The 27,546-nt window shown below is 38.7% G+C and overlaps 1 protein-coding gene across 5 annotated transcripts; it reads left to right on the top strand.

Annotated features, from left to right (window-relative positions):
- Positions 1 to 1,410: 1,410 nt before the first annotated feature.
- On the top strand, positions 1,411 to 26,971 carry mlip (muscular LMNA-interacting protein). 5 transcript variants are annotated; one of them, XM_072436734.1, is made up of 12 exons: positions 1,411 to 1,617; positions 9,267 to 9,371; positions 14,146 to 14,274; positions 15,198 to 16,652; positions 17,739 to 17,810; positions 19,148 to 19,228; positions 19,302 to 19,388; positions 19,481 to 19,516; positions 20,365 to 20,412; positions 21,048 to 21,101; positions 21,169 to 21,288; positions 26,453 to 26,971. In XM_072436734.1, exons 1-12 carry the CDS (start codon positions 1,561 to 1,563, stop codon positions 26,660 to 26,662), a joined length of 2,454 nt encoding a protein of 817 aa, XP_072292835.1. In that variant the 5' UTR covers positions 1,411 to 1,560; the 3' UTR covers positions 26,663 to 26,971. The 5 variants fall into 5 exon arrangements, with proteins under 5 accessions (XP_072292835.1, XP_072292837.1, XP_072292836.1 ...); XM_072436735.1 differs by having other exon boundaries at positions 1,412 to 1,617; positions 19,484 to 19,516; XM_072436736.1 differs by lacking the exon at positions 20,365 to 20,412.
- The last annotated feature ends 575 nt before the right edge of the window (positions 26,972 to 27,546 follow it).

The raw sequence follows: 27,546 nt of genomic DNA, 5'->3' as shown, positions 1-27,546 counted from the left end.
GTGTCTTTAAAGCTCAGCTGTCACTCAAGCCAAGTTAAAAAACAAGCCCTCATTCAGTTGTTGCTCAGAGCAGCAGCTGCAGCTCAGAGCAGGTAATGACATTCATTCAGATCACATTGTTACACAATCATCTCATGCAGTGATTGGAGTCAGTTACAATATCGGAACATGAAGAGGCTGAAGATGCTGACACTTACGCAACTGTGCAAAACATTTAGTGAGATTATTATTATCATTTTTTTAAAGCAGTTACATTATGTAACATTTCATGAGCTTTTAACCATGTTATAATAGATTTTCATCATTAGTTTGCTCAGACACAGAGTTGTACCCCTATCTCCACCCATTTGGGGGTGGGAAAATCTGCCGCTTGTTCTGGTGAAATGCCACTATGAAGAGGCTTCTCAGGTGTGCAGTTTTGAACAGGAAATAAAAAAATAAAAGGTCACATTTACATAACGCTTTTCTACAGTCAAGGCACTCGAAGTGCTTTACGTCAAGGAACCAGTCACCCATTCACACACACAATCGCACACCAGATGTTCACAGACACTGGGGGCGAGGCGGGTTAAGTGTCTCCCAAGGTCTTCCCCTGAGGCAGCTGCCAGACTGGGTCAGTGGACCTGACCGATCTGACCAGAGCGGGATTCGAACCCCTAACCATCAGATCAGAAGACAAGCACTCTACCACTGAGTGGTCACACACAATGATCTGAATGTATGTTAAAGCTATTACTAAATACCTCAAAAAGCATGACATAAATCTAAAGAGTCTTTTTTTTTGTCTTATTTTGGTGATTATGTTGATGATCTGCAAGTCACATAAAGTGCAGCAATTATAGAATAAATTCACACAAAATTAACTACTGTAGCAGTAACACAAAATGTTCAAGGTTGAGTCTCTCTAACTGTAAGCATTAGTGAAGGACAAAACCAGAGATTTTTTATTTGATCCAATACCAAGTTATTCTGTGGGAAGTGAAACTCCTTGACTATGAATAATTTGACCTTGGTATTTACAGTAGAAGCTATTACGTTTTTCACTTCACCCCAACTCCAACTGATCTAAAATGTTGCATTTAAACTAAACTATAAACAATGAATAAAATAAATAAATAAATTCATGTTGATATTTTTTGTATACAAATTAATACTTTTCAATACCTAAGTCAGATTGATATTTGGGATAGTTCAGTCCATCACTATGGAGCATTTTATCTTTTCTCCTGGGCAAAAGTGTGCAACATATTTTCCTCCTATTTTGGTTAATCACATCTAACCCTTTGGCTGTGACATAAAAAGGAGACTCCTAATCCTCTCTGTGATTTACAGAATTTAAGCATTGGGTTCAGGGACGTGTCTGTCACACAGGGGCGAGTACATTGTCACTGGGGGTGCCAGTGGGCTGTCTGCCGTCTGCTAGCTATTTGTGGCTATTATGGGTCTATAAAAGGAAACGTACATGGCAATACACACAGTCACACGCATTGAAGTTTAAATGTGAGGGACAGTTTCAATCAGTGTTTACCGACTTTGGCAACATTTTTGTGAACTCTTGACATGCGCCACACTCACACCAGCAGAATGGGGAGCCCCGTGGACAAGCGCGTGCAGGAGGTAAGACACTGACGAAAAAAGACAAAGTGTATACTAATCTCTCGTGCTTGGCTATTATCTTGCCTCGACCTCGCTGCTGTGTTCACCCTTCAGTGTTTTCTTCTGTTATGGCAAGCCTCACTCAAAGGCACGGTCCTTAGATAAATGAACACTGCCTGTTTCTAATCTGTCGACGCTATAGATGTTCAATGTGGAAACACAACCCCCCACTGTGGTTCTGGTGGGGCTTTAGAGGCAGCAATCTGTGCCTGTCACTGATTCTGTTATTGTGTATAAAACTCTCAAAATGTACAGAGAAATATTATATTTTAGGGTTTGCTGCCATTGTCTCTTTTCAGATACAACGGTTTACAAACTTGGCACTGAGCATTGCCAAGTATGCAAGTAAGTGTTGGAGCAGGAAGCTTCACTGCACATTCCTCTGATTCTCATTAGGATTGTCTATCAACTCAGGCGAGCAGCAGCACAGATGAGATTTAAACACAAACACATTCAAAAGCTGATAATTAGAAGTCAAAATGGTTTGAAAAGTTTAAAATCTGCCCCCACCCCTTATGAAGTGGCCTGCATGTGCATATTTCCTGGATCTGACAGACTATTTATAGCCCTCCATTTCTCAATCTCTGTGATGTGCATTCCTTTACTTTGGCCGTGCGTTTGCTCAAATGTTTTCCCACACGGGCAGCTGGTGGTAGGATATATTTACCCTCAGGCTCAGAACTGAAGGGAGGGGCTCTATTTGTCTGTAATTAAACACTTAGCGACACGCCTGCACTTTCTCTGTGGGGGAAAGGGAAGCGCATGGAGATGGAGATCCAAACATCCTACTCAAAACAATATTTGAGCTTCTGTATAAAAGGCGTTTAGTGGTTTGACATTCACAAACAGCAGGAGAAACACACAGCGCCTGAGGGAGGAGAGATAAAAGGCATGATATTGAGGGCATCAGATGGAAGACTTTGGAGAAACATCCTGTTTCTAAAAGCTGCAATTCAGTGCTTCAAAAAAGATAACAAAGAAATAGAAGTGGGAAAATGGTGAACAGCGGTAAAATGCTGGTTCTCTCACAAGATTCCATACAGATTACATTTCGTCAGTTTCTAGTGGCTTGCTCCTCATATACTCTTATCATTGTGGCAGCTTTTTCTGTGCTGTATGAGCAGTTGATAAATCCTTATTGTTGCACCAGACCAGACCAGAGAGCAAAAGTCCAAGTGTAAAGAATGACATATTTCTGCAATTTCTTTGTGCCATAACTGTTCACAAAACAAGGAGCTTGCCTCACTCCAAAGCTACAAAATCTCCTTTTTATTTGTTTGTATTTTTTATTATCCAGACCGGGCAGCACAAACCCAGGACATTTTTTCTTGTGAATATGCAATTATAAAAAGCTATTTAAGCAGTGCACGTGCCCAAAGAATTAATCAATGTGAACAATTGTGATGTGACAAAGGTTTGGGAGAGCAAGGAACATAATATAACAATTTGAATTTGAATACTTCCTTCTTTCAGTGTTTAAAAATCCGGTCAGCCCCAGCTTGAATCATCAGTAAGAGGTTCACTCTGTGCTTTTTTAACGCAGAAGGCATGTCGCCCTCTGCTACGTCACAGACTGCTATCACTGCCAGTTCTTGTATCTATTGATAGTGCTGCCACGCCATACCAAGCGTACCATCAACTTTGTTTTCTTAATAATATAATGGTATACATGCTGAAACTAGAACATAAAAGGCAATTGTGTTAAGCTGACTGAAGCGTTGATAGTTTTACACCAATTCAGCACATTTGTACAGTTGGGTGACACTGTTTTTGTAAAACTGATTGTCACATGTAGCAATAAGTTGAAAGGTGTATATTTTAGCTTGGCCTTGGAGGGTGGTCTCCTGCAGAAAGTGATTTAGGGCTCTTCAGCGCCATTGAACATAACTGAAGGTACACATGCACAAGCAGCAGGGTCAGAAATGTGATATACCACACAACATGACCTCTCCTGCTCTCTCTGGCAATTAAACATTCAAGACGACACCGCGGTGGACAGGGAGGAAGTGCTATAGTCTTCACCTTTGTCGAGGGAAACAGAAACCGTGCTGTGACTACCAAATGGCAAAACAAGAGTTACATAAGACTGTAGGTGAATAAATAAGATGTCACGTGCTTATTTTTAGTCATGACATTTGTTTGATTATAGTAACAGCTCATAAACACAGACACATTTAGAGGAGAAATACTGAGTGTGGTCAATGGTAATGCATTCAGAAAATATATGATCATGTTTATTATGCATAGACTTTTTGTTTTCCTCATTAACCCTCAGGCCCTCCTTCAAAAACATTTCCTCTTCAAACCATTTAAGACATATGGTCCTACATAAACATATTTAACAAGAAAAAAAACCCTGTCCTTATCAAAAGGTTAATTGTCATAGTTTTACCTTTGAAACACCTGTGTGTAAAACAAATGTGCCGTATGTCCCGTATGAAGGATGCAAAGGGGATTTAGTTTCTGCAGGTCATTTTAGATCTCATGGGGTTTCTGACCTGACCGCCTGAGAAAATATGGCTTGTACTTTTTTTCAAAGATGTTCTTACCATTCTTACAGATGCTCAACATTGCACAGCAATTGAAAATGTTTCTTATGACTAGGAAACCCCCAAACTGTAGTACCAGTATTCTCATGAAATCAAGAAGTAGGTAAAAGTAGGTGGATTCAATGAAAAAAAGAGGGTGCATTACAAAAATAATGCATATTTGGCTTTTTTTAAAAATAATATTATGATGACATTCAAAATTATATGAATTATGATTCACTAAATGTCCCTAAGAAAATGGCTAGATTTGCTGTAAAAGTGACACAGATCTCTATGGAGACTAGGAAAAGTTACATAGCACACTGCTAGTGTAATATAATTAATATCAACCTGCGATAACACACTATTAAAGCTTGAAATGAGGATTTGTCATTTTGTGTTTGAGAACTTGAGAGACGCTCCTCACCACATATCAGAACTATTAATGTTCTGTTAATGTGTGCCTCAGACTGATCCAGTTCAAATGGTTAAGACAATTGTATGTGAAACCAGTAGAATTCAATATTATGGTAATATTGTGCCCAAGGTTTACTGAATTTACAGGAAAATTAACTCATTGTATGTGATACAGATGGAAAATTGCTCTGTTGTTTATTTAAGTAATTTCTATTGGACTCAAGTTTGTTCTTGGCGTATAGAGATATTTACAATATACAGTATAATACCAAGGTGAGCAAATGTTTATAGACATTCTATTTATGATAACCCTGCGACGAGCTGGCCTCTGTCCAGGGTGTATCCTGCCTAAGGCCCAAAGTAACTGGGATAGCCTCCAGTCACCCGCGACCCCCTGTGGACACTAAGTTGTTTGTTTTGTACATTGTTCTTTATAATATTTGAATATGAATTCATAAAAAAACAAACATGTTATTACAGTGTAGGTTAGGGGTTAGAGCCTTCTTATGTTACAGCAGGTGTTACATGGTGTGTTGCAGTTACAATTTCATAATTTAAAAAATTAAAAATAAATTATAATGTTAATAAAAATAATAATATGATATAGCCGCAAGCGGGGCCACGCCACACTCTGCCGCCGCACACCACTGCCGTCGCCATGCTAACGCTCGCCAATCGTTCTCCTTTTACTTGTTGCTGAATTCGTGGCGCTATCGTGCCTTCTCCTCTCCTTTGTTTTACAAATATGGGCATTATTGTTTACTGACATTTTCCTTATTCAGGGAAAAGTTTGCTCCACACAGAGGCCATAACAACCCAAAAGAAACATTTGGCTAACTTTTGATGCCCCACTCCACAAGATGATTTTCTCCCAAAAGCCCTTGGAAAATATTTTTAAAATGTTAAAATTTCAGAGATTTTGTGATTTTCCTATTGGAATAACATGGGAGATTTCTGTCATTGCTACGGCTACACCATAAGAAATATGATATGGGTCTCATTTACTTTTTCTGATTGTGACCCCAAAATGGAATTTTGTGCCAAATTTAATACAATTTCAAAAAACTAAATATTTTTCTCCCCATATAAAATGTAATTTCCCTGTGTAGGGGGGACCACATTAAATGGTTTGACTTTAAGTGTTTTCAGTGTAAGGGGTTTAACAACTCAACACAATTCGGACTTTATATGTGCAAATGGCAGTAAATTAAATGTTTGAGACATTTCTGAAACTGTAGCTACATTTTGCGGCTTCGCCGCACAGAGACCATGAAAGGTACGAAAATGAATTGGATAACTTTTGATGTCTCACTCCTCGACACCATTTTCACCAAATTTCTGCTTTTTTGGGCCAACGCCCTAGGCGGAGTTTGTAAAAGTACAACGTTTGGAAAAAATGGCGAGTCATGTTTTTTGATCCAACATTTGGTTGGGCGGATGGCTTGCCATAATAATATTTTGACTTCCCTTGTCACTTTATACCTCTACACCAACTTTCATGATTCTATGATGAGATTTTGTTTTTGTCAGTAATCTCTCATAAAGCCACCACAATCACCATGAATCTGATCTGGAGCTGGAGCGAGTGCTTGACGTGGCCAGAGGCAGCGGAGTTTGAGCCAAATCTGGGCGCGGGGGCTATTGCAGATGCCGAGCAAACTAGCTTAGATGTATTGTTGTGGAAAAAATATAATCTGGCCCTTTACTTTTTAACTTTCAATCCTATTTCTAATCAGATTTAGTTCTGACACAACCCCTTTTGGCCTGGAAATTTACATGTCCGGACTCCCTGGAGTGGCAAGGAAGTCCCACGTTATGTTTCACACTAGGCAAGACATGTGAATTGAATTAATGCAAAAGTTATGTACTGTCTCCTTCCTGAAACCACTGTTTCTTTGATGTCCCATTTGCTCCTTGGTTCCTTTGTACCTGAGAGACCAGTGACCGGGAACTTCTGTGTGTGTGTCATGTGACCATCTGTGATTTAAGGCTGGGGACAGACGTGGGACGGAAGGACTTGGGAGACAGACATTTTGGGAAGCAGGCAAGAGACAGACGCGTGGACTCGGCCTTCCATGAGAATGGCCGTGTCCACACGAGTTTCTTTCTGATTCAGCCACAAGATTAAACAGTAGTTTACTTTTGAAACGAGACAACTTGCTTCTTTGTCTTAACAAGAGATTTTTGCCACCACAGTATCATATCCAGCCTGGTTCTCAGCAGCAGTTTTCTTCTTGTTTTTCTTAGACATGTTCTGGAAATAAGTGTCCAGGCTCAGTATATATCTTCTCCCACATAGAAATATTGGGTCTCCCCAGGTGAACTCAAAATAAAGATGGATTATTCTAAGGGATACAACCGCAGCCAGACACATACAAACTAACAAGCATCATCCTGGAAGTCCCCATGCATCTCTCAGGAGGGAGAACTTAAATAAGACTAATACCATGACATCACTCTAATTGCCCCTCATAGTGCCTTAAAGTATATGTCATAAATGCATAACATTAGCTCAAGTGCCTGTTCAAACTAGCCCTGCTGATTGGAGACGAGAATCCTCATGACCCTTCACCTGCACTTGAAGTTTTAGCAATGACCCGGTAACGCTCTCACATATAGTTAGCTTTGGGGAATTAGGTTTGAGTTCTCAGCTTGATTTGAGTCAGAAATGTTGATAAATTACCTGATATATTTTCCACAACTGACTATTCAGTGGTCAATTCTTGTATAAAAAACACTCTTCTGAGAAAGCCACATGCTGTCAAGGCTAATGGACACACTGCAGATTGAAAGATAAAAGCTATCAGTTTGGTCTGGCCTGTCAAGATGTGGATGTCTTTAAACATGTGCCGTTCACAGCCGCATCTCCTCCTCATACATTTGTGTGGATGGCGGTGTTCACAGATTGCCTGGTAATCATAGGTAGTGAGCCTGGATGTGGCACGTCAGAGGGAACACAGAATTGGTCCAGAAATGCACAGTGTTCTCAGTCTTAAGTGTTTGTTTCAACCTCTGATCCAATGCCACATTTTAGAAGATGTAAAATGTCATAAAACCCTGTCTTCAAGGTGCTAAAAGCCTGCTAAATTGGTTCTCTGCTCAATCAAACAATATATGAGTGCCAATTTCATACCATAAATTGTAATGTTCAAGTCTAACTCACCATCATAATACCTCTATCAAATCTGGGAACTTCGTGGTCTGTGTAGGCAATAACATACAGCTTTCTACAACGTCTTACTCCACCTAAAGGTCCATTAGCAGGGGTTCCAGGCACCAGCTACTCTTCACTGAGAGAGAGTAAAGTCTGACTTAACGTTGGGCTTCTAATCCAAACAAAAACAAACCTGTACGTCAAGGACCACCTAAAAGAAGTACAAACAATCACAGCTATGAATGTTCAATATTATTATCTTTGCTGAAAGCATGAGTTAGTGGTACAATTATCATAGGTTAAGAAATAAATTAAGTTTCAGAATAGTGGTTCTGCCCGGTAGTCAAGGGGTCTAAGCTGCAGAACATCTGCCAGGCTCAGTGTTTCCCCTACCTAAAATTGTATGTACATAGTAAGCCTATTTTTTTCCTATAGCAGATTTGAGTTGTTTTATTTGATGTATGCCCTTCTTGGTTTTAAATAGGTTGTTTTATAGTGCACCAAATCTCCAAAGTAAGTTCCTATGTTTGTGAATTCTGTTCATTGGCAATGGCAATAAACCTTTTCTGATTCTGATTCTGATTCATTGAATAGGCCAATCATATTTCATAGAATACTCGTCTGCATTTTCTCTCAATCTTCACCTGCTTAATCCAGTCCGTGACGCTCACTGATCCGATCCGTGTTTTGCACTGTTCAAACACAACTGGGAGATCCATGGGACAGATGCAGAAACTGTCCCAGCGCAACAGTAAGTTAAACTAGAAGTGAATAGTTGGTATTAAAATCAATAGGAATGCTTTTTGAAGATGACAAATATAAATGAATCCTAGCAGTTTAGATAAAGTTGTTAGCAGAGTTGTGCCTGGGATCAAAAAAGTGCATTTTATTGCATCAGTGTTTAAGAAGATAGGTTGGGCAGAAAATAATTTATTCATTCATTAAATTTCATCGAGTAATTGAGTTTCATTCATGCATAAAAGCCTTGAATATAAAAGGAACATGAAATATTAAACTAAATAACTATAATTACAAATGCCTCTAACATATGTTCATGAGGCTTTTTTTGAAATAGACATTTAATTTAGTATAGAAACTTGCAAATAATATTACCACCAACTATAAACCTACAAGCCTATATTATTCCCTAGGGCACATTCATGGCCCGGTTTACACAGCCCCTGAACTGAAAACCTTTATTTGCTTTTTTCATTGTTTTCCATATGTCATTCGTTCCCATGTGATAGAAGAAAGTAAAATAAAGAGCGAGGGCCGCCTCATGTAGTTTAAAATGAGCTGAATTTATTTACAGCTCATTAATCCTCATTGAGCAGATGTGTGTCGAAGGCTAAACTGTCTGTGTGAGTGTGGATGCTCCTCATCAGCGCGATTCAATCTGGAAACCAAGCGCTTCCAATAGAACGCCATGCAGCTATAGGACGAGATCCAGCTATGGAAGATGTAGATGAGATAACATTGCATAAAATAATAGAATTGTATGTATCTTACAGGTAACAGAGCCCTGCATCTACACATTTGTGCCCATTGTGCAGAAATTACCAATTAAAAGCTGTTTGGCGGCGACATCTGCGGCTTCAGAGGGAAAACAACATGAGGTGCAGCATCTACTCAACATGTTAAACACACATCAAATTGATTTCATTTCTGTCGTAAATTAAGATATTAAAACTCTGAAGGGTCACTTGATATTGTCATAAATTTGCTCAGACCAAAGTCACAAGTTTACCAGTACATGATAGAAACTTTATTTTTTGTTAAATTGGAGACGAATGGTTTTAACACATTAATTACAATTACAACTACCGGTATATGGTTGCATAGGAAGTCCCCCAGTCTCAACAATGAGTAATGTCAGAGAAAGAAAAAAAGCAGAATAGTGTAAATAATTGGCACGTTTCATTGTTGCAAAGTGTGAAATTTATATTCTAATCTCAATGACGCAGTATTGTGCCTTTCTACAGATGATAAATGCTTCAGAAAGCACTTTAGAACACTGAAAAGTGCCAGGGGGTTCCATAAGGTGTTTCACTTAAGCCTATAGATGGTTCCAATTTCTGTGTTGTTGCTCGCACTACAGATATATTCAGACTAGTTGCATATTTTTGGGTAATCTGAGCACCAAAAGGTTTTCATAACCATAACCATTGCCTTAAAGTTGGTGTTTCCAAGTTATTTTTAAACCCTGAAATGTTAAAAGTTCCCCCCCCAGTGCGTTGCTGAAGGGTTAATGTGGTGCATGAACTGAACACTGCTGCTCTTGCACTGGGAGCAGAGCCTTCAGCCAAACGTCATGTGTTGGCTCCGTGGAAAACTTCAAAGGCGTCCTCTTTGGGGGGTAGAACCGCACGCTCGCCAACTTCCTGCTGCCTCCACCTTAAGCAGAGGCTGTCAACATAATATAATAATATGGTGCTGAGTTGTCTTGTGTGTTTTTTGAGGAACAATATAAGCTTATACTCAGTGTCTGGGAGTGTTTCCTCCTCAGCAATAGTCACTTCTTCATTAATACCTCTGTTGAGTGCATCACAGGAAGACAGGAAGGCAGGAATAACACATCAATGTTTGAAAAGCTGGATTCATCTATTTACATCCAAGCCCTACAACAAAATACATTTTATTTACTGTACGTTTAGATTGTATACATATATATATATATATATATATATATATATATATATATATATATATATATATATATTTAAAAAAAGAGTTTAGGCATTATGACGCCTGAACAAAGTCATTATGTGTTTGAGAATCCACTGACCACGGTAACATTTAAACTGACAGTAAAATGAAATGCAGGTCTGTCATCTTATTGTAAATGTATTGTATTGTAATTTTTCAAGCGAAGTTGTTCTGCTCTGTGTAGACATATAATACTAACTGTGTATGACTCATTTTTCTGTGCAATGAACAAGCCCATGGATAATATTAACAAACTAAATTCAGCTTCAGCTCCTCAATCTTGAGCTTACTCAGCATCTCTAAAAGCCACTGAGACATAAACATAACATTAAAGACGGGGTATTACGTTCATGGGGTATTCATTGTTAAAACATAGCATGTAGTGTATGTCACCATATGGCCCCATTCCTGAGCTGTTATCCATAACCAGTCTTGTTGAAGGGTCCAGACCCATCTCCTTGGTGTATGCCACATCTGGATCACCATTGGTCTCAAGCGTGGTTTTCCACAGCCGCATCAGTACCACTGTACTATGCTTTTCACATCCATTTGATCAGATGTTGTAATACTATTTATTTAAGACCTTGTAGTCCTGAGTCAGATTCCGTGCTCGAGTCGTGTTCAAGATGCTTTTTAAGGTTGATGTGACGTACCATTATGTTTAATCTTGGCTCAGGACTAGCTTTAGTTCTAGATCTGCTGCTGTGATCTGCACTGGTTGTCTGGTTATTGATTGACTCTGGTTTGGTCTTGATCCTGCTCTTGTCCTGTTTTTATGTGACAGAGCAATTTATCTTTATTTCTTATTTACTTCAGTTAGATATAAATAATACAATTGTGGTGGCGTTTTGCCCATCCAGCCCCCAGACAATAGTCCTCTGAAAAATCTGGCCCCATGCAAATATAAATGAAGAGCCCTGATATTTATAGAGAGATGACATACAGTATAAAATATCAGTGAAATAGTCCAGTCGTCTGCTTGGTACACCACAGAGCAGCCCTGCCTATAGCAGCCAGGTGTACAGAGGGTGATTCCCCCTCACTGCACAGGCCCTTTATACCTCAGACTTTTGGTCCCAAGATGCCAAACGCAGAGTTTTGTCACTTAAATGAGCAATGAATAGTTTTATTTATTGGGTAAATAATTCTCAACAGCACCATGCAAGCACTTTAATAGTTTTTATTTTTTAGACTTTTAACTTTTACATATTGTCTGATGTTGCATTTTGTCTGGTTGTGTGATGATTGTGTGGAATGCTATATCTAACTGCAGAACAATACCCATGGGTACAAATAAAGTAATCTTGAATTTGAACCTAGTGGGAAACTTTTTCTTATTCTTTATCTAAACAATTACACTTAAGTTGTAAAGTGCAGAGTGATTTACATATAGGACTAATTATAGCTACCAACAAGCAACAGTAATAGGAATACTGTGATGTATTGTAATGTATTCTGTTATTTGGTCTAATTAGAGTACTGTATTCTGCACACCGGTACTTGGAATACTCTGCAGTGCAAAAACATAATATAGGATTAAAATCATCTTTTTGTTTCACTGTTTGTTTTGCTTTTTTTTTAAATATAAAATAAGAGAACCTTCAACACAAATAAGAGAAGGAAAAATCACACATGCGTTCACTGCAATACAGAACTGTACTGGGACACAGTAACGCAAAAAATAATGCTCTCAATACATGTTTTCAGTCCACTTACAACACCACTTATAACATATTACAATAGGTTCATCATGCACTAGGGCTATTGACTTGGCATCTTAAAGTAGTTTCTAATTAATCGTTTATTGTGACATTTTCTGTAGCAATACGTTGCACAACATTGTGACAGTAATACTGGACGTGTAGTAGCATTGTTGTGTTCATCCATAAATGGAAGGTTAAGAGTTAGATCCCAGCTCCGACCAGAGTTAATCACCACAAAGTGTAGCTGGGGAGTGAATGAATTATGTATGAAACTGGATTAAGTGTCAGGAAAAGAGCTTCATTAGTCTAAGGCATTACTATGATTTGTATTAGATGACAGTTTCTTGAGTTACAACCCTTTGCTCTCCTCTCCTAAGACGGTATTTTAAATGCAGAGGAGGATTACGCAACAGACTGAAAACTCCTGAGACTGGCTAATTTATTCTTTGTTTATCTTCCATTAATTAAAAATATATCAAGTGTTCCTTTCATTGCCTTTATTTCCATGATGAGGTTGTATTGTATTCAATGACCAGTCAGAGCGATGACCATTGAATCACTGCAATTACAGAACGTTGCTTTGGATTGCTTTGCGACCAGGCAGCAGTGGACACAAACACGCTACAGTATGTTTCAGTTCATTTGGATTGTGGCGAAAGAGATTAGACTTCAAACTAAACATTCCTGTGATTTTAGACCATAATGAAATACTTTGATACTAGACTGTAGTACTAACCATTTACATATGCCGGTAATGACACCAATCATGCATGGCAGTCCTATTGCAGGCAATCTGACTTCTCTATACTGCATGTAACTGCCTTTCCTAACATTAACCACTATTCATTATGATTATAGCACTCAGAATAGTGTCAGCCTGGCAGCCCTTCATTTCTTTGATTGCTGTGTATCTCACGTCCTACCCCAACCTCAGAGAAAAGGCTTTAATTGGTTGCCATGGATAAACGGCCAGATCATATGGGAACCACAGTGGAGTGACTGGCTGTAGTAATCCTAGTCAAATCAATATAGCTTATAGATATTAACTAGACATTTCTGGAAATTAATTTAAGTACATACATTTTGTCAATTTCTTTTTTTTTCATATTTAAATTACAGCCACAAACTTAGACATACTTTTTTACTTTACAGAAGACTCAACATGACAATTTTCTCTTAAAATTCTCACATATACCGGTCATCACGTTAACATTATAGTTTTTTTTGTTAACTGAAAGTTTGACTCAATTAGAAGTCAGCGTTCTCAACAAAGTGTGTAATTTGGGCAATTGTTGTTGTTGTATTATGAGGCCTATTCATGAGTTCCTCCTACATGACATGAGACTGCCATCAAACTTATAAACGCTAATTCATTGTTGTGCTGGCCCTTAGTTATATGTATTATATGTATTCATGGCCTGGCACTATCTAGTTTATCAGAAACGCTGTCTTTGCAGTGCCAGAGTAAGGTTAGATGAGACAGAGCATTCTCCTGAGCAGGCACCAAACCATAGAAAAGCCAATTAAAAAATGTAAATCTTTATTTCTTTTTTAAGGAAGGAGACTTATATGTTTTCCAGGCACTTAATATTGGTAGCAGTTTATTTAAAAGAGACAGAAAAGGGAGCATTTTCATGTAAATATTAACTAATATCCTGGCAGTTTGGATAAAATAGACTAATATAAGGCTAATTTGCAGACCTGGTCTCTGGCATTCAAACAGACAAAAGCAAATAACATATTAGATTACAGATTTTAAATAAAATCATAGTTCTCGTGGTCTTTAGTTATGACATGGTTTTTGTCAGTGTGACCTGTGGCATGTGCTGTTGCTCAGGCGAGTATGTCATGAATGTGAGAGTCTGTAATGTGTGTCCAGGGCATGAGTGTGGTGACAGCAGCCTGCCCTGTGCCCTGCTCCTCTGCTCAGGTTTCACCAGCTCACAGTCTCCTAAACATTTGCTTCACTTTCTCCCGTCAGAACGTGGCAGAGGAGACCACCAGGGAGGCCGTGACAGAAGCGCAGCCTTTCAGAGCCGTTTACATCCCACACACAGAGGAAAGAGAGGAGAGGAACAGCATTCAATCGCACAGAAACACAGACAGTGCTGTAAGTAACAAATTCATTCAGTGATGTAGGTGCATTTCAATTCTTTTGTGAGGCTGACATTTGAGATAAGACAATGTCAGCAGTGTCTTATTAGTTTGAGCTGAATATATGCACTTCTCGTTTCAGACAGTGTAATTATATTCTAAAATAATTGCATCTCAACTTGTCACGGACTTTAACGTTTGGTTCTTTTTGTACTGAAAATGTGAGGTTTATTTCATCTCCATACCTTTCTGTACATTTCTGATAAAACTTTGGTGATCTTGTCATTATTAATGCTTGTGATGCATTATTAAATGAACAAATATTATGTTTTAGTATTGACTATGCTGTAAATGTTTTAGCTATCTGTACACTGTAATTTTGCAGTGGATGCTTTTTATTTTTACTAGCCTAGTCCACAAGTATCTGTACTTTCTACTCCACTGCATCTTTAAACTGGACTGGAAAGTGCCTAGTAGTTTTTCTTGTTTTTATGTTTTATGACATCTTTCCTGAAGATTTTGACAAGTTCCAGCTTTAAGCTTTTCAAAACCTTTGAGAAATACTTTTACTTTTTACTCTAAAAATGAATTTGTATGTATCTTATGTATCTGTACTTTTACTTAAATTGCATAATCTACCACTGACTGTACAATAGTATGCAGAAAGGCCATGCAAAACTAATGAAAAAAGTTGAAGAGCACATGATCTGCTTTAGATTGTCATGATCTGACGGCTTTGTATTATAATACTGTCTGTATCTTTGGAACAATACTCTCTATCAAATACTTTGAGCAAATACTGAATTTAAGCCTGCTTCTAATATTGTTTTCAGAGCTGTAAATTGCTCAGAGCCCTTGTGATCCATATGCTATGATCATAAAGACTGTCTGTAGCTCTGATGACAACTGTGAAACTAAAGCACACCTTTTGTTTTCCAGTGCACACCTCCAAACGATCTCATGTCTTGCTCGGCTTCCCTCAGCAATCAGTCTAAAAATACTTCTGGCGGGGGACAGACCACTATGGAGGCAGCCACTAATAAACACACAGACATTTCCCAGCGGCGCCATCAGTGTGTCCCGGGGCGTGCGTCCGAGGTCAGTTTGGGTTGCTATTCCAAAACACAAGTGGACAGAGTTAGCCCCACCAACTCTGCAGATCTGTTTCCTACTCCGGCTTCTTCAAGAGAGTCCATCCTATCTGCATGCTCGGACAGAGACACTTCTCTCTTCGGCAGTCGCACTATCTCACCCTGTTCTTCTGTCTGTTCAGGAATCTTCACTCCTTCTATTGTTCCAGTTAAAAAGCACTTTCTAGCACCTGGTTCTAGCCTGATTAGCTTACCACAAAGTTTGCGCTCTTCGTGTGAAAGCCTTTCGTGCCCAATGTCCCCAACACCTACACGTCACCGGCCTCCGCTGACCCGCCTGTCTCTCCTCACCGCCATTTTAAGGAAAGGTCGCCTCCCCGTTTTGTCCTCCACCGTCCAGCGCCCCTACACCCCCTGCTGGCCGATCAACAACATCACATTATCCCATTGCAGGGCTTGCTCTGCTGCCTCCAGCGTTGCGTCCATTCCCTTCGAGCTCTCCTCCAACTTCTCCTCCACGACATCCATCGACAGCCAAAGTGACGCGTTCAGGGACCCGACGCGCTGTGCCACTGCGCCGCCACTCTTGTGCAAAATGACCTGCCCCCAGAATCAAATCAAGACCAGTACATCAAACACTATCCCAAGATGGCAGCAAGTCATTTCCCCTCCGCCTCCGAGCACTCTGAATTCAGGGATAAAAAATGGCTCACTCAGGCTGGTTCCACAGCCGGTTTGTTCTTCTATAGTCAGATCCGTTTCACCAATGAATCGGTCTTACGTCTCTGTTTCCCAACCAAAATCCCCCATGGTGAAGCCTTCAATCTGTGTTAATATGGATAAATGGCCCAACAAACTCACTTGTCAATCTCCTGAGCCTGCTTTTAAACTTGACACAGGTGTGCCACAGAAATGGACCCGCCTCCCCAATCCTCCATTCTCAAAGCGTCAGTCTTCATCGCAACAGCTCAAATCTCCTCCTTCCTGCCCTTCTGAAAATGTTACTTATGCCTTTTCGCCGGCGCCGTCACCCACTCGGTTCACAGCAGGGAGGCCACAGGTCCCAAGCCAATCTGAGCCTAAAAAATCACATCACTGTCTGTCTGCGTCTCGCTACACTCCCATGGCCCTTTCAGGATGGCCTTCTCCGGGTGCTTCTCCCTCCTCCACACCCACTCCTTCGCCTGCTCCTCCAATCAGAGAGCTCACCCCGTCGCCCTGTCTGTCACTGCGGTCAACGCCTTCACCACGACCGGGGAGTGGAATATCAGACGGCTCTGACAGGGAGGGTAAAAAAAGAAAGGTAGCTTTGCCCATGTGCATGACACGTGCTTGGTGATATTATATTTTTTCATCTGCTCTCTGACACACTGTTCTTTGAGTCTTCCCACACGCTCCTGTAGGTAAAAACAGGTGTGCGATAATGAATCACAAGCATCTGCTTATCTGCTTCTCACACTTTTGTTTTAAAACTTTGCTATTTATAAATCACATTGCAATAATTAGGATGTTTATTGCAATGAGTGCCACGTGATGCAGGGAGCATTTAGAGTGAGGGCATCTCTCGAGGCTGAGGAAAATAAGCAGGTGAGGACGAGAGCACAACTTTTTTTTTATTTACTTTGAATTTAAAACAATAAATCAACAAAAACTTTGGAAAGGAATTGTTTTTGCTATTTGAGAACAATTCAGTGAAGCCATCTAAAATAATCTTATGTCATAGTTATTGAGGCCTTGGGATGCAGTAAGGAACATTGTCAACTTTACATTCATTTTCAATCAAACTTAAATTTAAATTCAAGCTTTTACAAATAGGGAAAACAAGTGAGGATCATACACTGCCAAAACAGTGCTGCCTTTGGTTTATAGATCAAATAAAATGAACCTCTGAACACGTGTATTATGAAAACACTGCATGTGACCTAGTTAAGATCCAGTGCACTCTATAATATTTTAGAACTTTGTTTGTAACAAATCCCACTTGACAGTGATTGACATCGTCAAATACAGGAAATGTTAATAAGCAAACATCACTTTTCTAGGCCAAGCTTCGTTGGCTATATAATCACATAATCCAAGTTTCTTCCAATGATCATAAATGTAGTTTACAAAGAGCAAAAAAGGACATCTGTGTCGAGAGCTATTGCTTTTCGTGTTCTAGCAAAAGAGCAGTGACTCTTTGTGTTGGCATTTCAGACACGCAGATGACTTTGTGTTATTGTGGTTGAGTGCTTGTTTTTGCATGAGGTTATTAAGTGGACAGGATCAGTCAGAGCAGATAACACATGCCTCAGGAAATGTAGGACACAAATAATGACGTTTTACAATGAATCCATCCATTCTGAAAATGAGCTAATGTTGTGTATTATCTGTCTTCTCACAAAACCAGCCGCACAAGATTAAGTCAAGCTATAAATCCCTGGCAGCGATTCCCACCAACACTCTGCTACTGGATCAACAGGTGAGTTTTTTTTTCATCTATTGTTATGTACCTCTATATAGTCAACATGTCATTTCTATTAGCCTATGATTGTTGCAAAAGAGACATTTCACATATTGCTTCAGACTGGTTAACCAACTCAAAACATTTCATGCAATTAACGTGGCCATATATCGTCATATATCGCTGAAAATAAATAGTGTTTTGTGCAGAGTAAGGTTCTCCCATCAGCAGTAGAGGAATGCAAACATTTCCTCTTAAATTTCTACAAATGATTTAGAACTGATTAACTCTTAACACCATCTGATAACTATCAACCTCCTTAGAAGGTCAAATATAAAAAGAAAGGTACAACCCACTTGTTTTGAGTCAAATCAACCACTCTGGGAAGAGCCAGGGTCAGTTTGTACACCAAACCACCAAATAAAAAAATACCCTTATATAGGCATTCCTTGGGTTCACAGGGGTTTGAATAGGGAGACATTTTCATCAAGCCCAGACAAAATAGGGAATATAGTACTTTGAATCTGGAAATGTTCACCCTGTTCCTCTACATTATTCTTTCCCTTTCTTTCATTACTCATGAGCCTTCATGTTTGTTTGGAGTCTAATGGACCATGCCTTTCTCAGTCTAATTGGTTTATCCCCCTATTGGTGGGTTTCAGATGATCACAACATTATATGGGCTAATAATAATTAAAATAGATGAGGAAGCTAAACCTAATATTGTTAAAATACAGTTTTTTTGTTGTAATACTCTAAGTCAATGTGTCTAGTCCTTAATAGAAATAAATACATATAGAAATCCAAAAGCATTTAACTTATCATTATTTGTTTAGGATTTTGGAAAAGAAGCATCACCTTCTGAAGCTATTGTGAAAAAATATTTCATGGTTGTTTATTTTCTATATATTACAAATAATATAATATATAACTCTACCTTTGAATAAATACATGTATAACAAATAAAAAACATAAAACCTTTTCGCTTTTTATACTATAATATTATGCAACTTCATGTGAAAGTGTTCTAAATATTCAGAATAGAGTACTTTGAGTTGACCATGTTGGAATGTATTCATTATTCAGTATCTAAATACAATAGTTACATAATTCTTCAGTCTAAAAAATAACTATTGTGCAAAACATACTCTGAGTCTCTTTTATATAAGTGTAAAGAATAAAAAATACCTCTTGCTACAAACTATATTTATTTAGCTTGTACCGAAATGGTTGCACAAAAATGACCGAGAATGCTTCTTCGTTTCATCGAGTGCAGAGAAACGTGGCAGAGCTTGTGGGAACTAAAACAAGTGTAAATGTGGTTTGGAGAATGAAGCAGCTCTGTCTATTTGCAGGTAATAGATGAGCAGGTGGAGAAAGAACAGGGGGACAGAGGTGTGCTGCTTGACCCAGAAGAGACTGACACCCACACAGAAGTACAAACAACTGCACATTTCACACCCGCATCACACCATACAGCTGTAAACAATGCCTCTGTCTGTGGAGCAGATGTGTTCCCCGGCCTGGCTCAGGAAGGAGTCCGAAGAGTTGTACGCAGTTATTGATGAGATTTTAGCGAGCAGCCCCATTCCACCTGTGAGTGTCCAATAACTCATGAATAATAGCACAATTATACACATATACAGTCACCCGCTCATCCCATTTAATCAATGTGCTCTTTTTCTCAGCAGAAATCCAAGCCCCCGGTTGTCAAAGAGGCACAGGTAAACACATATCCATACCCACATCCTTTTAAAAAAATGTGAAATATTTATTGGACTGCATCTGCAATGTGTTGTGAAAAGCAGTATTTTTAGCACCTTTTCAATATACATTTTTTTAAGTTACCCCAGGCTCACTCAAGATTTGAGTTGTTTTTCAAATTATGAATAGAATATCCAGTCTGAATCGTTTTAAATTATATTTATAATAATAATTTCATCTATAAATCAATATGTTCTAATACCAATTCAGCATAAATAACATAACATTCTTTTCAACTGTATTGCAAAAATTATTGGTAGAAATATGTCCCGATCAATATGGGTGGAGACCTTTTGTTTAGAAACTGGAACAACCAATGGCCAATAAGCTCTGCCGATATTTAGGGGTAGATTTTTATTATTTTCTCTGATTAATTTTATTTGAAATTTCAACAAACTGATCATATTTGACAGCAAAGCCATAAGGGAGAGGTGTAATCACCGTTTGTGTCCTTTTCACACTGAAGTGTTATATATTTCCAGCCCATGTTGGAGACTGGCACATTTTTCAGACTGATAAAGCATTTGCACCGTTGCCTTATCAATTAAAAACTATTCAATAATTTGACTAGTTAATTGTGCCCAAACGCCAAACACTGTCACATGTGACAATTAAGTTACAGTGTCATCGATTAATAAATATCTTATCTGAACAGTTACCAAATGTGGCAGCTGTCTCTGAACGTGAAGCTGAACTGGAGTCTTTTGTCACCGCGCTGTGGATGAATCATAATTACTTTTTTGTTTCTCCAGAAAGGCTTTTTGTCACATCAGTCACCACATCTTCTTTGTTTACTCTTTATCTTTAGAAAAACAGCTCAACATTTCCACAAACCTTTGGTCGTGAAACTAAATACGTGAGTAAAACTCTACAAACGTCTGAAAAGATTGTTTGAAACTAATTACATTTCAGAGATGAATGCCCTTGGCAAAATGTATGCAATTATTTGTTGTTTTTACTGAAAAAAGAAAAGCATAACTTAATATTAATTGGCTGGAATCCCTTCCCTTTCTTTAGTCAATAATAAATATTTTGACCCAGACTGCAATGTTAGGAATACTTAACTGAGGCTCTGTCTGCACTAAACTGATTATAACTTCCGCTCTAATGCTCCCCGTCATTTCAATCTTTCAACATGCCACATGTTTTATGCAATAGTATTTTGTGGTGCCTCAATACAGTGCACTATCTTGCATAAATTAAGCATTCTTAGAGTGAGAAGGTTCTCCTCAGAGCTGACCTGTAACCTGCTTGTCTCCATGGCGATACATACGTTTAATCTCAGACTGTGAAACATTCCCGGCAAAGTGCTCCTTAAATATTCTTTCTAATGGATTAACTTAAAAACATTCTAAATAATGACTTTATTTTATTTTCAAGCATTTAACTGACTTTTTAGTTTTTGTCTGAACCCAACCCTACACCCAACACAATAACATCAATGCATGTGGATTTAACGTTTTGATTTTATGCTATTGTATTTCTATTCAGGCATCTGTTGGCATTTTGAAGTCACCAGGAAATGACCAAAGAAGAGCGGATGAGGTAGGTTTTGTGCTGCGCAGTAGATACATGAGTACATACCTGCACCTTCACTGTTGTCATGTTCCAGACGAGGCTGATCCGTTCTGTGACAACCGCTCCCAGACTGACATCAGAGCATCCACAAATAAAGTCTGAGTGCAGTCCCTGGAGGCACATTGTCTCTCAACATTACAGCGACAGCCCAAAGGTACAAGACAACACACTTTTCCATACACATCAGCTTGTTTTATACACACCCAATAATGCTTTGAGTCAGTGGGTTTGATAAGATTACTGGTGTTTATGTTTTTCTTTAAGAATGAGGAATGTCTTCAAGTCTGCACACAATAATGCTGAAGGCTGCAAAGAAAATAAGACAATAATGAGGGAACAACATAGCCAGCGGAAAAAAGTTTACTGTTTTATCTCACGTCATGCTCAGTTCTTAAATGTGTTTATAGCCAAAGCCACTACGGTTGCAGTAAACTGTTGTCCTGATGTCTGCCCGTCTGTGTGAAGTCAGCGCACTGCCAACACTCTGCACTAGTGCTGCTGAAACAAGGAGTGCTCTCTGCAAGCCCATAATGAAGGCAAGCGCAATCACAGAAAATCATTCATTCAGTCAGAATTGTGTGAAGAAAATGTGCGCATAGAGGGAGAAAACAAAGCCTGATTTCAGTGGAGGATCTCAGAGTGAACAGCTTGTCAAAAACACAGCACTGATTCTCTCGATGATGGATTCAAAAACAGCCCTCTTTGTTTTCATTTCATTGTTGTCCAAATTAGAATTAAATGTGCAAATTGGAGACCCTCCTGGGCACAAGACAACATGTGAACACTGCAAGAAGGTTCCAGAAGGGTCAAAGTTTTGAACCCAGAGACAGGACAGAGCATGACATGGGGTGGAAGAGGATAGAGACATTCGGCAAACAGTTTTCTTCTCAACTTTTCTTTTCTTTTTTTTCCTGACTTGCCCCAAGTCATTTCTGAAAAAGAGTGTCAGTGGGTTCTCACCTGGATAAATAAAGGTTAATAGGCTTCATTTGACAATGTGAAATGGGGAGAGACATTCAGCAAATGTCAAAGGCAAATACTGTCATAATTGGTCAGACAAACATTATGTTCCTTGTCTCTTTTTCCAAAGGAAATTACCCTGTAAGACTTGAATGCTTTCTTTTTCAAAGTCCAGGCTAGGCTGCAGTGAGAGAGGCTTTTAGCATTTCTCTTTAGCACATCAGCGTGCTTGACACATCTAAGACTCAACACCACTCCTCTTTGAAAGGCGCACACGTTTCGAAAAGCAACACAATCTCAAAACATATTTAACAACACTGGGGTTGTGAGCATATCTGTGTGGAGTATCACTGGTGCACGTTGTGAGGGTCAATGATGAAATGCACTAAAACCAGTTCAATACAGTTTTCTTTTTTTCCCTTTTCCCTGCAGTCGTTTTATCTACTGTAACCATTGCAAATTCTGGCTTTAAAACTGATGGCCAATACCACATTTCAAAATCATTTAGAAATAGAATTATCACAGATTTGACCAGTATTGTAAAAAAATATATGCCCATTTCTTATTGGCAAATATGATAACAAATGTATTATCTAACACTGGTTATCTGAAATACGAAAGGGCTAAATGTGAAAATTAAAATGGAGTTAAAGTAGGTGATGAGCCAAAATGCAGATATGGCCAATCAAAATAACACACATCAATACAGCAACTTATACATATTATCTGTAACAGGTTTGAAATATACTGTTGTGCAAATGGACTCAAACCTAATAACTAGTGATGCACAAAAATATTATAATATTGTTGTGATACAAAGTGAGTAGTTTGGCATATTTCAGGAAACAATATTGTTTTTTGTTGCGTGTTTAAAGAAAAGCAACTTGTTTTGGCAATACATTGTAAATATTCAAATTTTTGTGCCGTTTTTTCTAAAAATAGAGTGACTATTGCAGACAATAGTGTGTAATATGTCACTTATCAAAACACTTGTGAGCCATGCATTGTAATACCGAGGGACCTTGTTTACTAATGGCACAAGGAATAAGGAAATCAGGGGAAAAGAGGCACAAAATGATGTTTCAAACCCCAGGACAAAGCTTCATCTCTGTCTAGTCTGCATGCCAGGATCATCTGTACGCCTGCTCACACGAAATTATTTACGCTTACGGAAAGTCTCCATCATTTCATCATACTTTCACAAGGCTTTAATCATATCATACTGGTTTATCAGGATCAGGAAAAGGACGGAAAGTTGAACTCAAATAATGAAAAATTTTAATCAAATGTTATTTTCTTGAGAGCAAGTAAGAAGAAGAGCTCAAAGAAAAGAGTGAAAACATATTGTTATTCGAAAGTGTTATTTTAACATAAACCTTAACCATTGCCAAAGACAGATGCGCATGTTCTTATTCATGAATTCTAGGTACATTTGCATTTTCTCTGAGGTCATAAATGAATCCCTATTACTTTACCTGAAAAACATGTTTGAGTAATAAGTGGACACACTAGAATATGGTGAAATGCACTTCAAATATAAAGATGTATTAGCTGAAAAAAACACAACCTGAATACATGAAAAAAAACATGATCATTTTCTAATTATTACTTTTCTCAAAAGTGGTATTATTCAGCATCTTGCCCCATTGTCTGTGTTGTATGTGAATAGCTTTTGGTATAATTGAAACCACATACATTTCCTTCACTCCTCCTCAACTATGTAAATTCATCCACATTTCCAAGATAAAAGATCTACAGCTCACCTTTGTGTCCATGTGAATCACAATTAAATCACCCTCAGCCTGACCAATAATAATTTGAATTTTTAGCTATTGACCTTATCCCGCCCCCTTTTCCCTCTTTTCCCAAGTATCGCCACTTCCATTATAATCACAGAGCGGGAACTCTGTCGGTTTGAATGGAGAATGAGAGAAAAGTCTTGCTGCTAATATATAAAAATATATATACTATATATATAAAGTAGATTGATTTGTGTAAAATATCCAATGTTTCCCTGATTCCCTGAGCGGCCCAAAAACAGCTTATTAGTCTGTGTAGAACTTAATTTTCAACAGATAGCCTTCAGCTACTATCCACTGTCCCAATCAAATAAATAAATGAAACATGATTTGTAGAAAAATGCAATAAGGCTGTAAACACCAAGGGACTGGGGAATATTTAAGTGCCATTTGCTAATTTAATCTATGAGAGAAAAATGTCTGTGGAGGCATTTAACTTCAAGCACACAGAGAAATGTGTGTTAAGTTGTTGCAGTGCAGCTGGATTGTGTTTAACAGTCTTTGTTTAAACCATTTGTGTTTCTATTTGGACTAAAAAACGCTTCTCCAAAAGAGCGACATACCTTATAGCTCCATTTTATCACTTTTCTCAGACAGTACAAACCACACATCTGCATTTGGTACAAGATAGCGGCTTCCTGCTCCTGTTAAGCCGTTGAGAAGCAAAGTTTGTGGCTTAGTTATGGTTAAAGTTGTATGACGCGCGCAACCCCTTGATGCCTAATGTCACGAATTTGCAACGTTCTGTTTGAACTCAAAATGTCCAGCAGCTTGAGCGTTCTCTTTTATCAGATGTGGACAAAATGGAATAAATAAGTAAAATTCCAATGTCCCACTCGTGGAATCTCCTCATCACAATAGATTTACATTATTTTTAAGGCTCGTACAACACTTTCAAAAAAGAAATTTCAGACAAAATGAAACTGGGATGGACCGCCAAAGCACAGCCAATCAGAGCTCTGCTTTCTACTTCTGGGTTGATGAAACATACTTTTATTAGATGCATGTCTTATTTTTGTCATAAAGGGCTGCTTTTACAACATACTCTTTGGGGGTAAACACAAAATTCAATCATTTACAGTAAAAAGGTCTGGTATACCAGCGTTAATGAGCATGCAGCGATCACAGCGGAAATATGAACTAGATGTAGGCACAGTGGACAGAAATATTGCACAGATGAATAGTGGGCTGATCAAAGTAAACCAAAGACAAAAATAACAGCGGTCAACAAAAATTAGAAGCAACTTAGAAGCCACCTCTCTCCAGCTCCGCGTCCCAGGTGAGTGCCCCATCACACTGTTGGCACGCACCCATGCCCACGTGACCCCATGCCCACGTGACCCCATGCCCACGTGACCCCATGCCCACGTGACCCCATGCCCACGTGACCCCTCCTTCTCTCCACATGCCCAGTGCCCTAATACACTGATGGTTCCTACATACTCTGGGGTTCAGCTCATTTGTTATTATGTTCTCAAATATGAAGGTTGGCGGTTCAAATCCAGCTTCTGACGTAAACATAAATGCAGCTCCCTCAGATAAAAACTGTTGTTGTGTCCTTGGGCACGACCGGGGGCACAACCTATCACTGACCTGTATGCCACCTCTTATCTGTGCTCCAATGTGCAGAGAGCTGAAGATCACTATGCCCTGTGCTCATGTGACATTTTTAGCTTGTTAGTACCTTGAGTGTGGACTTACTGGGGGAAGAGAGTCTTCTCCTATGCTGCTCCTGCGGCTTTAAATCCTTTCAATCAGAAAAAATAATTATTTTCCTTGTCTCTTTTGAATTGTGTGCTGCTACATTTTCACCCATGAAAAAGAGGTCTCAATCTCAATTGGTTCTTAGCGGCTAAAATAAAGGTTAATAATAAATTATCATAATAATAAATACACTTAACCCTCCTTCCCCCAGTGTCTGCATACACTGGTGTGTGGTGTGTGAGTTAATTTATGTAAAGCACTTTGAATGTCTTGAAGGTGGAAAAGCACGATATAAATGTGAAAGTTCCTCATGTTTTGTATCGAGATTGAACTCTTTACATGCATGTATTATATTTTATTTTATAACTTTAGTAAAATGGGAATCGTTATAAAACATGAATTTCAGATGACTATTTTTGAAACTTTAGACTTTTATATCACTCCAGGAAGAATGGGCTCTTTCATCGACTAATGGCACATGGTCAATTCAAATCTGACAGCCACGGGCAAGTATATGTTAAACAACAGAACAGCACAGCACAATATCAATATCTTTTTGTGTTGTACCCCTGAACTAGAATAATCTTGAATCAAGGTCTTGTTCTTCCTGTGAGTCTTTTTTACACTTATATACATAATCAAAATGCACTGTCAATTATTGTCAATCATGTATTCAAATCGTTGTTTGTGTCTAAAACCGAGCGCAGGTGAAGAATAAGACAACATCCAAAAAGAATAATTGACAATTATAAACTAATGAATATTCAATCCACCAATACCCTTCAGGAAGCAGCATGAGTTTGAACCTTCCTTCTCCCTTCACAGCATTATCCTTTGTTTCTTTTCCTCTTCTAGGGCAGAAGCACCGTTAGGGGTGACGGTGACTCAAAAGGCCGGGTGCTAGGAGCGGAGGAGCGTTCCTGTGCACCCTCAGAATGCGACCTGCACATAACGGAGCCAGAGGAGCCCGTCAGTCACCCCCCAAAACATGGACCCTCCCTGGGCTCCTCCACATCGTTTTATCCCGCCGAGAGAAAACTGTTGGCGTTTCAGACTCAAATTTAATCTGCAGTTGAGACGAGAGCTCGAAGACTATAAAGACAATTATACGCTGCAAGGCCCCTGCAGAAAGAACAGAAGCCGAACACTTGAAAGTGTGAACCCGCCTCACAGAGCATTAATGTACACCAAAGACGGCAAAATTACTTCTTTGACTTGTTTTAAATACAGTGATTTATGCCATTTTAAATGTTCAGAGCAATTACAGGCTTTTCACTTCAGAAACAGAATTTAAATGTCTATAGACCTTATGTTGTATTATCAAAAAAATATGCCAACTGGGTTTATTCTTTATTCATCCTTATCTACCGGTAGTTTAGTTTATATGACCAAAACCTCCTTTTCAATCTGAATCCCTTTTCTCGTTTTTAATTGTACGTAGCCATTTTCTCTGATTTTGTGGTTCATTTTTCTTGACTGTTGCCTCTAAGACCCCATTTCTTCACATGAATCACCTCAGAAAATCCAAACAAAAAACTTAGAAAGGACCTTAGCAATATAGGGGTCAGACGCTGGAGTACACCTGTATCTGAATGTCTGGAGTGGTGTGTTCATCTGGGCACTTTGGTTTCTTTAATCAACCACAGATATGGACAATATGATAAACCTCCTCATGTGTTGTCATAATACTAAACTCTTCAACTCAATTTTGGAAAAAGCTTGACTCAACACCAATTTTGATATCACTAATAAAACACTTCTGCTTCCACAGTATGATTTTAGGGTTCAATCATTAAACAAGGGGTTGACGGTAAAAGAGTAAGACTATTCTCAAACATCCAAATACATCCCAGTTATGTCATTTACAGTGATGGGAAGAACAATTCTGTATTTAGTTACTGAATACTGAATACCTGTTTTAAAATGTATTTTTTTTTTAACATATTCTC

This window comes from Eucyclogobius newberryi, unplaced genomic scaffold, assembly GCF_026437365.1.
Source record: "Eucyclogobius newberryi isolate DKJ021-1_F unplaced genomic scaffold, fEucNew1.0.hap1 SCAF_8, whole genome shotgun sequence".
Taxonomy (NCBI): domain Eukaryota; kingdom Metazoa; phylum Chordata; class Actinopteri; order Gobiiformes; family Gobiidae; genus Eucyclogobius; species Eucyclogobius newberryi.
This window is presented reverse-complemented; position numbering and strand designations above follow the sequence as displayed.

Bases quoted from the DNA above. Each gene is read 5' to 3' on its own strand.
- mlip (XM_072436734.1), top strand. From the start codon at position 1,561: ATGCGCCACACTCACACCAGCAGAATGGGGAGCCCCGTGGACAAGCGC. The intron at 19,517-20,364 runs GTAAACACATAT...CTTTATCTTTAG, and splicing joins CGGTTGTCAAAGAGGCACAG to AAAAACAGCTCAACATTTCC. The intron at 21,102-21,168 runs GTAGGTTTTGTG...GTCATGTTCCAG, and splicing joins ACCAAAGAAGAGCGGATGAG to ACGAGGCTGATCCGTTCTGT.